This window comes from Galeopterus variegatus, unplaced genomic scaffold, assembly GCF_000696425.1.
Source record: "Galeopterus variegatus unplaced genomic scaffold, G_variegatus-3.0.2 Scaffold2713, whole genome shotgun sequence".
Classification (NCBI taxonomy): domain Eukaryota; kingdom Metazoa; phylum Chordata; class Mammalia; order Dermoptera; family Cynocephalidae; genus Galeopterus; species Galeopterus variegatus.
In genome coordinates this window covers 8,055-22,657 of record NW_007728824.1, presented here as the reverse complement: position 1 = coordinate 22,657, position 14,603 = coordinate 8,055, and the positions used below count along the sequence as shown (strand labels likewise).

At 39.9% G+C, this 14,603-nt stretch overlaps 1 protein-coding gene across 1 annotated transcript in view; it reads left to right on the top strand.

Moving 5' to 3' along the window:
• The window catches only part of LOC103598694 (protein DENND6A-like), a gene marked incomplete at its 3' end in the record, with an annotated part of 36,584 nt that overhangs the window by 17,860 nt on the left and 4,121 nt on the right, over positions 1-14,603 (top strand). The window contains exons 2-3 of the mRNA XM_008582740.1: positions 9,234-9,272; positions 9,377-9,419. Coding sequence (XP_008580962.1) covers positions 9,234-9,272; positions 9,377-9,419 — 82 coding nt within the window. The remainder of the gene's footprint in view (positions 1-9,233; positions 9,273-9,376; positions 9,420-14,603) is intronic.

Below are 14,603 nucleotides of genomic sequence, written 5' to 3'. Positions count from 1 at the left end.
GGGAACCGGTCTGTATATGGGATCCGAACCCTCGGGTGGGAGCGCCGCCGCGCTTCCCAAGCGGCGCACTATCCAGTGCGCCACCGGGCCGGCCCCGGGTGTTACCTTTAAAAAAAATTTTTCGGGCCGGCCTGTGGCGCACTTGGGAGAGTGCAGCGCTGGGAGCGCAGCGACGTTCCCGCCATGGGTTCGGATCCTATATAGGAATGGCTGGTGCACTCACTGGCTGAGCGTGGTGTGGGCGACACCACACCAAGTGTTGCGATCCCCTTACCGGTCACGAAAAAGACAAAAAAAAAAAAATTTTTTTTCATTTTAAGATAATTTTAGACTTACATAAGAGTTGCAGAAATAATTCACTCAGCTTCCCCTAAAATTAACATTTTACATAAAAATGATACGATAATTAAAACTAAGAAAATAACATTGGTATGATACTATTTACTAAACTATAGAGTCTTTTCAGATTTTACCAGTTTTTCAACTAATGTCCTTTTCCTGTTTCAGGACCCAATGCAGGTTCCTGCATTGCATATAGATTTCCTGCCTCCATAGTTCCTCACTGTTTCCTTTTATTTCATGACCTTGACTCTTTGTAAGACTATGGTCAGCTGATTGATAGGAGGTCCCTCAGTTTGGGTTTTTCTGAAGAGTACCCTAGAGGTGATATGCCCTTCTCAGTGCATCATATCAAGGAGTATGAGAAGTCAGGGGAACTTCTCAGTGCATCATATCAGAGATGTGAATATGTCTTACTACTTGTGATTCTAATCTTGATCACTTGGTTAAGATGGTGTTTGGTTGGTTTCTGCACTGTAAAGTTATTATTTTTCCCTTTGTAATTGATAAATATTTATTTGGGGGGAGATACTTTGAGACTGTGTAATGTCTTGTTTCTCAAATTTTGCCTGCTAATTTCAGCATCTGTAAGTGGATTTTTCCTGTAGCAGTTATTACTCTGAAGTTCCAGTAGTGATTTTCTGTTTTCCTTATTCCTTCTACAATTATTATTTGGAATTCTTCTGTGAGGAAGAATTGTTCCATCTCATTTATTTATTTGTTTGTTTATATCAAGGATACTTTTTATTATTTGGATTATAATCCAGTACTGTTGTTATTTTGTTCCAGCTTTGAACATTGGTACATCTTTTAGGTTGGCTCCTGTGTCCTTTAGATATGCCCTTTTTTTTGTTTTGTTTTTTTGAACTCTTCCTTTCTTTTTGTTATCACAAGATGCTACAGGCTGATCTTGTACTTTTCCTGCCGTGGCTCTATAATCGGCCACCTCTCAAGGAGCTCTGATTCTTTTTATTAGAGAATGGTATTTAGTAACCAACATCTGGGTATTGAGTAATGATCTAATGTTAATCTATTTTCATTGCTGCTTTAGAAACGAGCCACCATTTTATGCCACCTTTGATGGGAATTCAGTGTGTGAGGTGCTCTTTATGGGTATGGAAGGATGTATTTCTCAGAAGAAAATAGTAGCTATGTATCAAGGCATTTTTGTGGTGGGAGAATTCCCTATTGATTTCTGATAATCTGAAGGGATATCTGTTAAAATTAAAACATCAAGAAGATATTCTATAAAGCTATATTTATCCTGGGGAAAAAAGTACCCAGAGAAGTGATTCTAAGACTGCTAAGTAGGTTAAGAATGACTAAATGAGATGTGTCGGACAGGTTTAATGAGATACTGGATGAGTAACTGATTTTGACATAAACGGCTGAATTGTTCAGCATTTAGATGGTTGGGTGTTAAAGATGACTTAGCAGTTTACAGAGAGTAGAATATAATTAACCTCTACCAAGTGCCTCTAGTTAGGGACTGACAAAGGGTTATAGCTGTTAGGGGAATGAGTCAAACTTCACATAATATGCAAAGCCAGGAAGAATGTTTGCAATCTGGTGGGTTAGGACCTAGCAGTACCTTGTGCCATTAAGGAAAAAAAAAAAAAAACAATCATGATTCTTTCTCTTAAAAGTGACAGAAACTTAGGCTTGCAATCTGGTGGGTTAGGACCTAGCAGTACCTTGTGCCATTAAGGAAAAAAAAAAAAAAAACAATCATGATTCTTTCTCTTAAAAGTGACAGAAACTTAGGTCAAACTGGCATAAGAAAACAGAGTTTATTGATCCATGTTATTACAAAGTCTACAGGTAAGCCTAACCCAAGGCACAGTTGAATTTATAGTTTAAGTAATGCTGTAAGGACTTGGTTTCTCTCCATTTTTCTGCACTTTCACTGTAGAGGATCCATTAAAATGATATGAAATGTGAAGAGGTAGAAAGAGTTATTAAAAGATAACAGAAAAGCATCACATATCAATGGGAAATAGGGTTTTTTTTTTTTCCTTTTTGTCTTTTTTACTGACCGGTAACGGGATCGCAACCCTCGGTGTCGAGCCCATACCGGGGACCGCAACGAGATTGCAACCCTCGGTGTTGCGCCTGCACCGTGCTCAGCCAGTGAGCAGGAACCGGTCTCCACATGGGATCCGAACCCTCGGCGGGAGGGCCTCCGCGCTTCCCAAGCGGCGCACTCTCCAGTGTGCCACTGGGCCAGCCCGGGAAATAGGGTTTTTTTTTTTTCCTTTTTGTCTTTTTTACTGACCGGTAACGGGATCGCAACCCTCGGTGTTGCCCCCGCGCCTCGCTCAGCCAGTGAGCAGGAACCGGTCTCCACATGGGATCCGAACCCTCGGCGGGAGGGCCTCCGCGCTTCCCAAGCGGCGCACTCTCCAGTGTGCCACTGGGCCAGCCCGGGAAATAGGGTTTTTTTTTTTCCTTTTTGTCTTTTTTACTGACCGGTAACGGGATCGCAACCCTCGGTGTTGCCCCCGCGCCTCGCTCAGCCAGTGAGCAGGAACCGGTCTCCACATGGGATCCGAACCCTCGGCGGGAGGGCCTCCGCGCTTCCCAAGCGGCGCACTCTCCAGTGTGCCACTGGGCCAGCCCGGGAAATAGGGTTTTTTTTTTTCCTTTTTGTCTTTTTTACTGACCGGTAACGGGATCGCAACCCTCGGTGTTGCCCCCGCGCCTCGCTCAGCCAGTGAGCAGGAACCGGTCTCCACATGGGATCCGAACCCTCGGCGGGAGGGCCTCCGCGCTTCCCAAGCGGCGCACTCTCCAGTGTGCCACTGGGCCAGCCCGGGAAATAGGGTTTTTTTTTTTCCTTTTTGTCTTTTTTACTGACCGGTAACGGGATCGCAACCCTCGGTGTTGCCCCCGCGCCTCGCTCAGCCAGTGAGCAGGAACCGGTCTCCACATGGGATCCGAACCCTCGGCGGGAGGGCCTCCGCGCTTCCCAAGCGGCGCACTCTCCAGTGTGCCACTGGGCCAGCCCGGGAAATAGGGTTTTTTTTTTTCCTTTTTGTCTTTTTTACTGACCGGTAACGGGATCGCAACCCTCGGTGTTGCCCCCGCGCCTCGCTCAGCCAGTGAGCAGGAACCGGTCTCCACATGGGATCCGAACCCTCGGCGGGAGGGCCTCCGCGCTTCCCAAGCGGCGCACTCTCCAGTGTGCCACTGGGCCAGCCCGGGAAATAGGGTTTTTTTTTTTCCTTTTTGTCTTTTTTACTGACCGGTAACGGGATCGCAACCCTCGGTGTTGCCCCCGCGCCTCGCTCAGCCAGTGAGCAGGAACCGGTCTCCACATGGGATCCGAACCCTCGGCGGGAGGGCCTCCGCGCTTCCCAAGCGGCGCACTAGCGCAGTGCGCCACCGGGCCAGCCCACCAGTTGTTTATTTTTATCTTTTGTTGCCTATGCTTTTGGGGTCATGTTCATAAATTCTTTGCCCAGTCCTAATTCCTGAAGTGTTTCCCCTATGTTTTCTTTTAGGAGTTTTATAGTTTCAGGTCTTATATTTAAGTCTTTCATCCATTTTGACTTGATTTTGGTATATGACGAGAGGTATGGGTCTAGTTTCATTCTTCTACATATGGATGTCCAGTTTTCCCAGAATCATTTATTGAAGAGGCAGTCTTTTCCCTGATGTATGTTCTGCTGTCTGTGTCAAAGATCAGTTGGCTGTACATATGTGGGTTGGTTTCTGGGTTCTCTATGCTGTTCCGTTGGTCTGAGTGTCTATTTTTATGACAGTACCATGTTGATTTGGTTACTATTGCTCTGTAGTGTAACTTGAAGCCAGTAATGTTATGCCTCTGGCTTTTTTTTTTTTTCCCCTCAGGATTGTTTTGGCTGTTTGGGGTTTTTTATTGTTCCATATGAATGTTAGGGTTGTTTTTTCTGTTTCTGTGAAGAATGTCATTGGTATTTTGATGGGGATTGCATCTGTAGATCACTTTGGGTAGTATGGACATTTCCATGGTGTTAATTCTATCAGTCCAAGAGCATGAAATGTCTTTCCATTTTTTTGTGAGTTCTTCAATTTCTTTCAGCAGGGATTTGTAATTCTCATTGTAAAGATCTTTACCTCCTTGATTAAATTGATTCCTAGGTATTTTATTTTTCTGGTGACTATTGTAAATGGGCTTACTTTCTTGATTTCTTTTTCTGCTAGTTTGTTATTGGAATATTAAAACACTACTTATTTTTTGCATGTTGATTTTGTACCCTGCAACTTTACTGAAATTGTTTATCAGCTCTAAGAGTGTTTTTGTAGTCTTTAGGTTTTTCTATATATAGGATCATGCCATCTGTAAACAGGGACAGTTTGATTTTGTCTTTTCCAATCTGGATGCCCTTTATTTCTTTCTTTTGTCTGATTGCTCTGGCTAGTACTGCAAATACTGTGTTAAATGGGAGCAGTAAGAGTGGGCATTCTTCAGGCCGGCCCGTGGCTCACTTGGGAGAGTATGGTGCTGATAACACCAAGGCCACGAGTTCAGATCCCATATAGGGATGGCTGGTTAGCTCACTGGGTGAGCATGGTGCTAACAACGCCAAGTCAAGGGTTATGATCCCCTTGCGGGTCATCTTTAAAAAAAAAAAGGGCCGAGCCCGTGGTGCACTAGGGAGAGTGCGGCGCTGGGAGCGCACCGGCGTTCCCGCCGTGGGTTCGGATCCTATATAGGGATGACCAGTGCGCTCACAGCGCTCACTGGCTGAGCGCGGTGCGGCCGGTCTCAAAAAGGACAAAAAAACGAAAAAAAGAGTGGACATTCTTGTCTTATTCCTATTCTTAAGGGAAAAGCTTTCACCTTTTCCCCATTCAGGATGATATTGACCGTGGGTTTGCCATATACAGCTTTTATTGTGTTGGGATACTTTCCTTCTATACCAAATTTGCTGAGAGTCTTTATCATGAAGGGATATTGAATTTTGTGATGTTTTTTCTGCATCTTTTGAGATAATCATATGGTTTTGTCCTTCATTTTGTTGATGTGCTGTATCACATTTATTGACTTGCATATGTTGAACCATCCTTGCATCCCTGGGATGAATCCCACTTGATCATGGTGTATAATTTTTTGATGTGTTACTTTATTCTATTGCTAATATTTTGTTGGGTGATTTTTGTTACTATGTTCATCAGAGATATTGGCCTGTAGTTTTCTTTTTTCATTGCGTCTTTGTCTGGGGTTGGCATCAGGGTGATGCTGGCCTCATAGAATGGGTTTGGGAGAATGGCTTCTGTTTCAATTTTTCGGAATAGTTTGAGGATAATTGGTATTAATTCCTCTTTAAAGGTTTGGTAGAATTCAGCAGTAAAGCCATCTGGTCCTGGGCTTTTCTTTGCTGGGAGACTACTGATTACTGCTTCAATGTTGTTGCTTGTTATTGGTCTGTTCTGGTTTTCTGTTTCTTCTTGGTTCAGTCGTGGTAGTTTGTATTAATGGAATTTATTCATTTCCTCCAGGTTTTCAAATTTGTTGGTGTATAGTTGTTCATAATAGTCTCTAATGATTCTTTGTGTTTCTTTGGTATTGATTGTAATATCTCCTTTTTTATTTCTGATTTTTGTTATCTGAGTCTTCTCTCTTCTTTTTTAATCAGCCTAGCTAATGGTTTTGTTTATCTTCTCAAAAAACCAACTTTTTGTTATGTTGATCTTTTGTATCATTTTGGGGGGTTTCTATTAACATTTAGTTCAGCTCTAATCTTAATTATTTCATTCCCTGTACTAATTTTGGGAGTGGATTGTTCTTGTTTTTCGAGTTCTTTGAGGTGTAGCATTAAGTTGTTTATTTGAAATCTTTTTATTCTTTTGATGTAAGCATTTTTTGCATAAACTTTCCAGTTAGTACTGCTTTTGCGGTATCCCACAGATTTTGGTATGATGTGTCTTTATTTTCATTAGTTTCAGGAAATTTTTGATTTCCTGTTTAATTTCTTCTTGGATCCATAGATTGTTCAGGAGCATGTTGTTTAGTATTCATGTATTTGTATATTTTCCAGAATTTCATTTGTTATTGACTTCTAGTTTTAATCTGTTGTGGTCTGAAAAGATACTTGAAATGGTTTCAGTTTTTTAAAATTGTTGAGACTCGATTTGTGACCTAATATGTGGTCTATTCCGGAGAATGTTCCATGTGCTGATGGGGAGAATGTATATTCTGTAGTTGTGGAATGAAGTGTTCTGTAGATATCTGCCAGGTCCAGTTGGTCTAAAGCATAGTTTGAATCCTGTGCTTCTGTGTGGATTTGTTGCCAAGATGATCTGTCCAATGCTGAGAGAGGAGTGTTTGGGTCCCCATCTATTATTGTATTGGGTCTATATCTTTCTTTAGATCTAATAGGGTTTGCTTTATATATTGGTTCTGCAATGTTGACTGCATATATATTTATGATTGTCATGTCTTCTTGCTGGATAGATGCCTTTATCATATTATAGTGGACTTGTCTCTTTTTATGGTTTTTGGTTTAAAGTCTCTTTTATCTGATATAAGAATAGCTACTCCTGCTCATTTGTGGTTTCCATTTGCATGGTATATCTTACTCCATCCCTTCACTGTTAGTCTGTGTGTGTCTTTACAGGTGAGGTGAGTCTCTTGAAGGCAGCATATAGTTGGGTCCAGCTTTTTAATCCAATCAGTTAGTCTGTGTCTTTTGAGTGGGGAGTTTAATCCATTTACATATAGGGTTGTTATTGAAAGGTATTGTTTTACTCCTGATATGTTGTTGCTTTTCTTTTGGCTGTTATAAATATCTCTTGCTCCTTTCTTCCTCTTTTATTGTTTATCTTCAATGTTTGTTGGTTTTTTAAGGTGGTAAGATTTAGTTTCTTTCTGTTTCTCATTTGTATTTTTCTTCTACCAGTGGGTTTTGTTCTTTCTTGTGTATTTGTGGTAGTGATTGTTGTTTTTTGGATTCCAGATTCAGGACTCCCTTGAGGATTTCCTGTAGGTCTGATTGTGTGGTGGTGAACTCCTGCAGTTTTTATTTGTCTGGGAAAACACTATTTCTTTTTCATTTCTGAAGGATAGCATTACTGAGTATAGTATTCTGGGCTGGCAGTTTTTTTCTTTTAGTATTTTGAATATATCATCCTATTTTCTTCTGTCCTATAGAGTTTCTGTTGAGAAGTCTGCTGTTAGTCTGATGAGGACTCACTTATAGGTGACTTGATGCTTTTCTCGTGCCATTTTTAAGATACTTTCTTTGAGCTTTGCCAGTTTGACTACACTGTGTCTTGGAGAGGATCTTTTTGGGTTGAATCTGTTTGGGCATCTTTGAGCCTCCTGGATCTGAAGGTCCATGTCTCTCCCTGTAACTGGGAAGTTTTCTGTTATTATTTCATTGAATAGGTTTTGAATGCATTTTCCTTTCTCCTCCTCTTCTGGAACATCCCTGGTTTGGATGTTTGTGCACTTAAGTTTGTCTGATAGCTCTGTTAGGTTTTCTTCATTTTTTAAAATTCTTTTTTCTTTTTTTTTTTTTGGTCCACGTGGGTTATTTCGAAAAGACTGTCTTCAAGATCAGAAATTCTTTTTTCTTGCTCTAACTTGCTGCTTAAACTCTTGGTTGTGTTTTTTATTTTGTTGAATGAATCTTTCACTTCCAGGAGTTCTGCTTCATTCTTTTTAAATCTCTTTGTAAACTCAGTCCTTCATACTCTGGATACTTTTTCTATTTCATTGAGTTGTCTAACGGGGTCTTCTCATATCTGAGTAAGTTTCCTTAAGATTGTTACTCGGAATTCTTTCTCAGTTATTTCAAGGGTTTCCTGCTCTATTGGGTCTGGTACTTGATAATTACTGTATTCCTTTGGTGGTGTCATATTTTCTTTTCTTTTTTGTATTTCTTGTATCTCTGCATTGATGTCTGGTCATCTGGTAAGCGTTGCTTCTTTTATTACTCTGGAGTGGGATTTGAGGAAAGAGACTTCCTCCTCTTTTTCTGGACTCTGCTAGTGACTCTCCTTGTGTCAATGCAGTCTAGTCGCCTGCAGGCCACCTGTACAGTAGCTGTGGCTGCTGCTGTGGCAGCAAGCCATGCTTGTGGCAGCAGTGGCTGTGTTCGTGGCTGTGGTGGACCACCAGTACTGAAGCAGTGTTAGTAGCAGTGGCGGGGGTTGCAGTTCCCAGGCGTGTTTCAGCCTTCTGTCAGGTGGAGGCTTCCCATGGCTCCTGGTCAAGTCCCCAGGTGCACTCCTGTCTTCTGTTGGGTGGGGGTTGCCTGCTGCTCCTGGTGAGGTCCGTGGGTGCACTCCTGCTGTTTCTTGGGCAGGGGGCTGCCCGCAGCTCCTGGTGAGGTCCCTGGGCACACTCCTTCCTTCTGAGCTTTATCCTTTTTGAAGAAGTTGTCACCCAGTCCAGGTGTGAGACTGGTCAGGGTGGCAGTGGAGAGGGACAGAAATATCTTCTTTACACCAATAATAATTGTAGAAGGTGTGCCACAGATGGGCTGCCCATTTGTTTTTTTTTTCTTGTCACCACTGGAATCTCTGCAAAGAATCATGGTGCTGCTGTGGGCCAGGAAGCAGGGCTGCTGTAGTGCAGGGAGGCAGGTAAGGCAGCAATGATCCTGGTGCCCACAGTTGCGGCCTGGCTGCTATAGGTGCTGCTGGTGCTCTGCTGGAAATTACACTCCGGATTTGTGGGACTGGCAAATAGGCAAAAGATAAAATTACAAGAAATTTAATTTAAAGATCTTGACTGGCTCTTTATTTGCAATTTTAGAATCAGGCAATACCCCGTTCTGTAAAATAGGAGAGTGTTCCGATTGTGAACTATTTCTTAAAGCTATTTGGCCATAGCCAACTAATATTTTAGAAATATCTACTAATGTTTATAATATGTCTAACAAGATTTAACTCTTTTCTTCCAGGTAATTTATCCTCAACATTCCAAACTTTCTGATAAAGAAGTAAGTAGAAATATTGTTCTGTATAGTTTACTGTCATATTTCTGTTTGTTTCTATTGGGGTGTGTGTGTGTGTCAGCATACATAGCTTTTGTTTTCTTTTTCAGAAAACCAATATTTGCTATTTGTCTTTTCCAGATTCAAATTCAGGTAACTATTTTTCATGTGGTGTTTCTGTTGAATTTTATCCTGAGCATACTGGTTATGCTGTTAATTATGTGAAAATTGATTGAAATAGTGTATTAGAAAGCAAAGTCAATTTTAGCCTAACAGATCAGTGATTTTGATTTCTAGTTTAATGTTGAGTCATGTCATTGTTGATGTTAGTTGGTTCAACTCTTAAAATAACTTATGGTATAATGAGGTAAAATATCTAGGAGAAATAAACTGTTAAAATATTGAAGAGATTGAAAATCAGTGACATTGTTATGTTTGAGGATTTGTAGTATGTAGTTTACTTTCAGTTCATAATTTGGGAGTTTGCCAGGAACCTTGTAAAAGCAGTCGGCTTAAATAAAACAAAGGGTAAATCCAGTTAGGAAGCATGGCCATCAGTTATTTGCAGTAGTTTATATATGCTGATCTATGTAAAGCTTTTAGACTATTGCTTGGTGTATAGAAAAATCATATAAGTGTTTACTTATTGTTAAGCTTAGTTTTGTTGGTCTCTTTTCAACTCTCCCTTTGTGTGGTCCCAATTGTTGATATCTTTCAGATTACATCTTGCATTTTGCTTTCAAAATAGCTTCTTAGGCTTACAGTGACCAGAATATTGAGCTTCTTGGGCCACACAGAGTTAGAACCCTATAAATATAATGCAGAGATGCTCCAGTTCTCTTTACTTTGGTGGTTACTTATCTATTTGGGAGATTTGACATTTAAAAAATTTTTTTTTAGCCTTTTCTCCTTTCTGTACAAGTGCTTCCAGAGTTTTTTCCTATACATTTGGAACTCAGCATTAGTGAAATACGTTAAAGAAAAATGTTGTCTTGGTAAACTAGATATTACCTTTGAATGATCTCAGTAGGGCTTCTGTTCTGACCTGGAATTATTAGAATGTTTTAGTGTTTTTTTGCCTATTAATGAAATTGTGGTCTTTTAGGATCTATTCTCTTTTCAGTTAACATTTTCCTTATAAAATCTGCATGTACAGTTCTGAATGTAGTGAGTGTTGGATTGGATTTCCAGGACTCAGGGTAAGCTGAGTTGTGTGGATGGCAGGATGAACTGACATTTTGTGATTGGAATCCCAGTGGATTATACTGCACCCTCTTCTCTTTCAGATTATAGTTGGTTGTCATGGCTCTTTCTTTTTTTTACCTCTCTACATGAGCATGAAAAGGATCATAATATGCCACTCCCAAATATGCCACTTTAGCATAAGGATTAATTGGAGCTGAAGGCAGCTGAGAAACAGTATACACAATATGAGTTCTTTACCCTTCCCCTGTATGCCTAAAAGCAGAACAGCAGATTGGAAATTTCCCTTTGTCAAGGTGTCTTGCCCCCTCTACCCACCACCAAGAAGTAGAGAATAATTCTGCATCACCAGAGAAAACTTATCACTGCCAACTTGAGTCTGTATAAACAAACCTTACTAAAACAACCCTTGACTTCCATTAATTTCTTCCATATACCTTCCCACAATTTACCATCCCTAGAAGCCCAAACCCTTTTCCCTTTGTCTAGTCACTTCTCTGCAATTTATCTCCTTTTGTTAAAATGGTATATAAGCTCCCAGGTCTAATCACCTCTTTGGATATTCACGTTTTTTTCTGTGAAGCCTTCATAGGCACATGAAATAAATATTTGCTCTTGTTAATTTCTTTTTTGTCTGTTTAATTCACAGGCCTAAGAGAGTAGAGGAAAAGTACTGTTCCCCACCGCCCCCTCATCAAGACTAGGAAGTTAATTCTGTGGTGTTTGGATAACATTTTTTGTATCTAGTTTTTTTTTGTAGCAACTGGCTGGTATGGGGATTCAAACCCTTTACCTTGGCATTATAACACCACACTCTAACAAACTGAGCTAAGCAGCCAGCCCCTTTATATCTAGTTTTTTTTTTTTTTTTCCTTGACCTGCAGACAATATTTGTCTCGACAGATTCCTTCTCTGTAAACAGCAGGGATATCATCATGTGCTTTTACACTTCCCAGTTGCTAATGCAGTACTTCTCACACTATTTGTGTTGAAGGATGAATTGGGATTTTTAAAATTTTCAGTCTGTTGTGGACCAGTACTTTTGTAAAATGCAGTTTAAATAAACAATCAGAAAACTGAAATGGGGAGAAACTCCTGAAGAAATGCAAAATAAAAGTCCAAATTTGTCATGGCAATATCAAATTGTTATTAAAGTTACTAAATGTGTATTCTCAACTTGCATGTTTATTTGGTCATGGATCAGTAATAAGAGTCTGTGGACTGGCATTAGTTCATAGACTACACTTCGAGAAACTCTGGTCTGAAGTACTGCTTCTCATCCACTTCCAGTTCAACCACTCTAATCATAGGAGAGTGACTGTAGGTACATAAGAGTTGAGGGCCAAGGGATGGGGCCAGCTCTTGAAGTTTCATATTTTATTTTATTTTATTATTTATTTATTTATTTATTTATTTTTTAAAAGATGACTGGTAAGGGGATCTTAACCCTTGACCTGATGTTGTCAGCACCAGGCTCACTTGAAGTATGGTTCATGTCACCTGAAGTATGGTTGGTACTTACAAGTAAAATCAACAAAAGATCTTTAAAGGAGGCACCTTGCCATCTTTACAGATGAGCATTAATCTAGACAGCAAAAGACGAACCCGTGGCCTTGGTGTTATCAGCACCGCACTCTCCCGAGTGAGCCACGGGCCGACCCTCATATTTTATTTTAATGTTATACATTCTGACCCACTCTATAGCTGTGTCTGTGCTAATACAGAAATATTATTTTAAAGTTGTCACCTTCAGGAAAAATATTTAAGCTTTTTTCCTCAAATCTTTGAGTGATATTTTTGGTTCAGGAAGATGCCCTCTGCATACCTTTGGCTTTACAGTCTTGGTTCGAGTTGCAGAGGTAAAGGAAACTTACAAAATTCTATGTGCTTTTGAAAATTTTTAAATGGGAGGAGATCTCTTCCTGCCGTACCAGATGGCATTCATGTAGGAAGAGCTATGACTGAAAGGACTGGCTCCTTACTTGAATGAACTGTGTGGCACAGGGACCAGTGAGTTCAGGAGCTCTATGATCTGAGATACCTATTTCAGAGGGGCTTTTGTTGTTGAATGAAGAAAAGTTTCAGTCTCTGCTCCAGTTTGGAGCAAAGTGGCATTAAAATAAAAAAAACAGCTTTATTGAGATATTCACACATCATGCAGTCCATCCATATATATACAATTCAGTGATTTTTAGTATATTCACAAAGTTGGGCAACTATCACCACAGTTGATTTTAGAATATTTTCAGTACTCCAGAAAGAAACTCTGTACACCCTTTTCCTTCTGCCACCATCATTCCCCCTCCCCCAGCCCTAGAAAACTGCCTATCTACTTTCCCTTCTCTCTGCATTTACCTACTTTGGAGATTTCATATAAATGGAAGTAGTAGTATTTTTAAAGTTCATTTTGACTTGAGAGAACCAATATGGTATAGTGGCGAAAAGTGGTAGCATCAAAGTCAGATTTCTTTGGTTTAAATTCTTCCCTCAGATGGCAAAGTACTGTGTTGATTAGAGCGTGGTGCTGATAACAACAAGGTCCAGGATTTGATCCCTGTACCACCCAGCAAAAAAAAAAGCATTCTTGCCTCTCCTAGCAGATTTATTTCTTTTGATGATTATATAACCTTTCTGTGCCTTGGTTTCTTCATGAAGAGAGATAATAACGAGATTTACCTAAGAAGCATGAGGACCAAATAAGTTAATATAGCTAAAACATTTAAAACAGCGCCTGGCACCAAAGTAAGCGCTCAATAAATATTAGTGCTGAGCCTATATATTGGAGGGAAATTCACTCTGAAAGTGACAAAATAATTATAATTTTGAACTGAGAATCTGTTTGATTCTTGCTATAGAAACTTATATTTAGTAATTTAGAAAAGGAAGTTACAGAAAATTTATAGGTTTTTTTTTTTTTTAAAAAGATGACCGGTAAGGGGATCTTAACCCTTGACTTGGTGTTGTCAGCACCACGCTCACCCAGTGAGCAAACCGGCCATCCTTATATGGGATCCGAACCCGTGGCCTTGGTGTTATCAGCACCACACTCTCCCGAATGAGCCACAGGCCGGCCCAAAATTTATAGATTTTAAGAGTGTAGGATTGTGAGTTTCATTGTCCAGGCTAGTAGAGATTGTGTTAGATAAGCGGAGTTTTACTGAGTACATTTGCTGTTTCCTAAACACCTGCTACTTTTTCAAGGGAAGGGCTTATATTGATTTTAATCAAGAATGTGGTTAAAGTGTATTTTCCTTGGAGACCTGTCATTTAATCTTAAAATTTATGTAAGTTAATCCTTATATCTTGGTTTTTAAAAGAAAGAGTTTATTTCTATTAAAATTTTTTCCATTTTTAAGTTAATAATCAGAAAGCTACAGGGCTCACAGCATAACTTTTAGATCTTTTGGTGAACATATTTGGGCAAGGTGCTTGGAGTTCAGTACAGTCATAGGTCAGTGTGGAATTTTATTTTAGAATCTTTGAATGTTACTGTTCGGAGTAACTACAGATTATCTAATAGTCCCCATTGCTTTATGTTTACAAGGAAATTGAGGTTGGGATCTCTTTTTTTTTAAGTTATGGTCAGAAACACATAATATAAAATTTACCATCTTGACCATTTTCAAGTGTATGGTATGGTAGTGTTAACTGTATGTACATTGTTTTGCAATAGATCTCTAGAACTTTTTCATCTGCTAAAACTGAAATTGTGTATTCATTAACAACAACTCCCCTTATCCTCCTCCCCCCAGCCACTGGCAGTCACTTTTCTACTTTCTGTTTCTGAGAGTTTGACCATTTTAGTTACCTCAAATAAGTGTAGTCACGCAGTATTTGTCATTTTGTTTCTGGCTTATTTCACTTAGCACTTCACTTGAGGATGAACCTCAAGGTTCATCCATGTTGTAGTGTATGATAGGATTTCCTTCTTTTTTTAAGGCTAAATAATACTCCATTGTATACCTACATTGCATTTTCTTTGTGCATTCTTCCACTGATGGATGCTTCCATCTTTGACTATTGTGAATAATGCTGCAGTGAACTTTGGTGTGCAGATATCCACTAGAGACTCTGGTTTTTTTTTTTTTTTTGTCTTTTTGTCTTTTTCCGTGTCCGGCAATGGATCGCAACCCT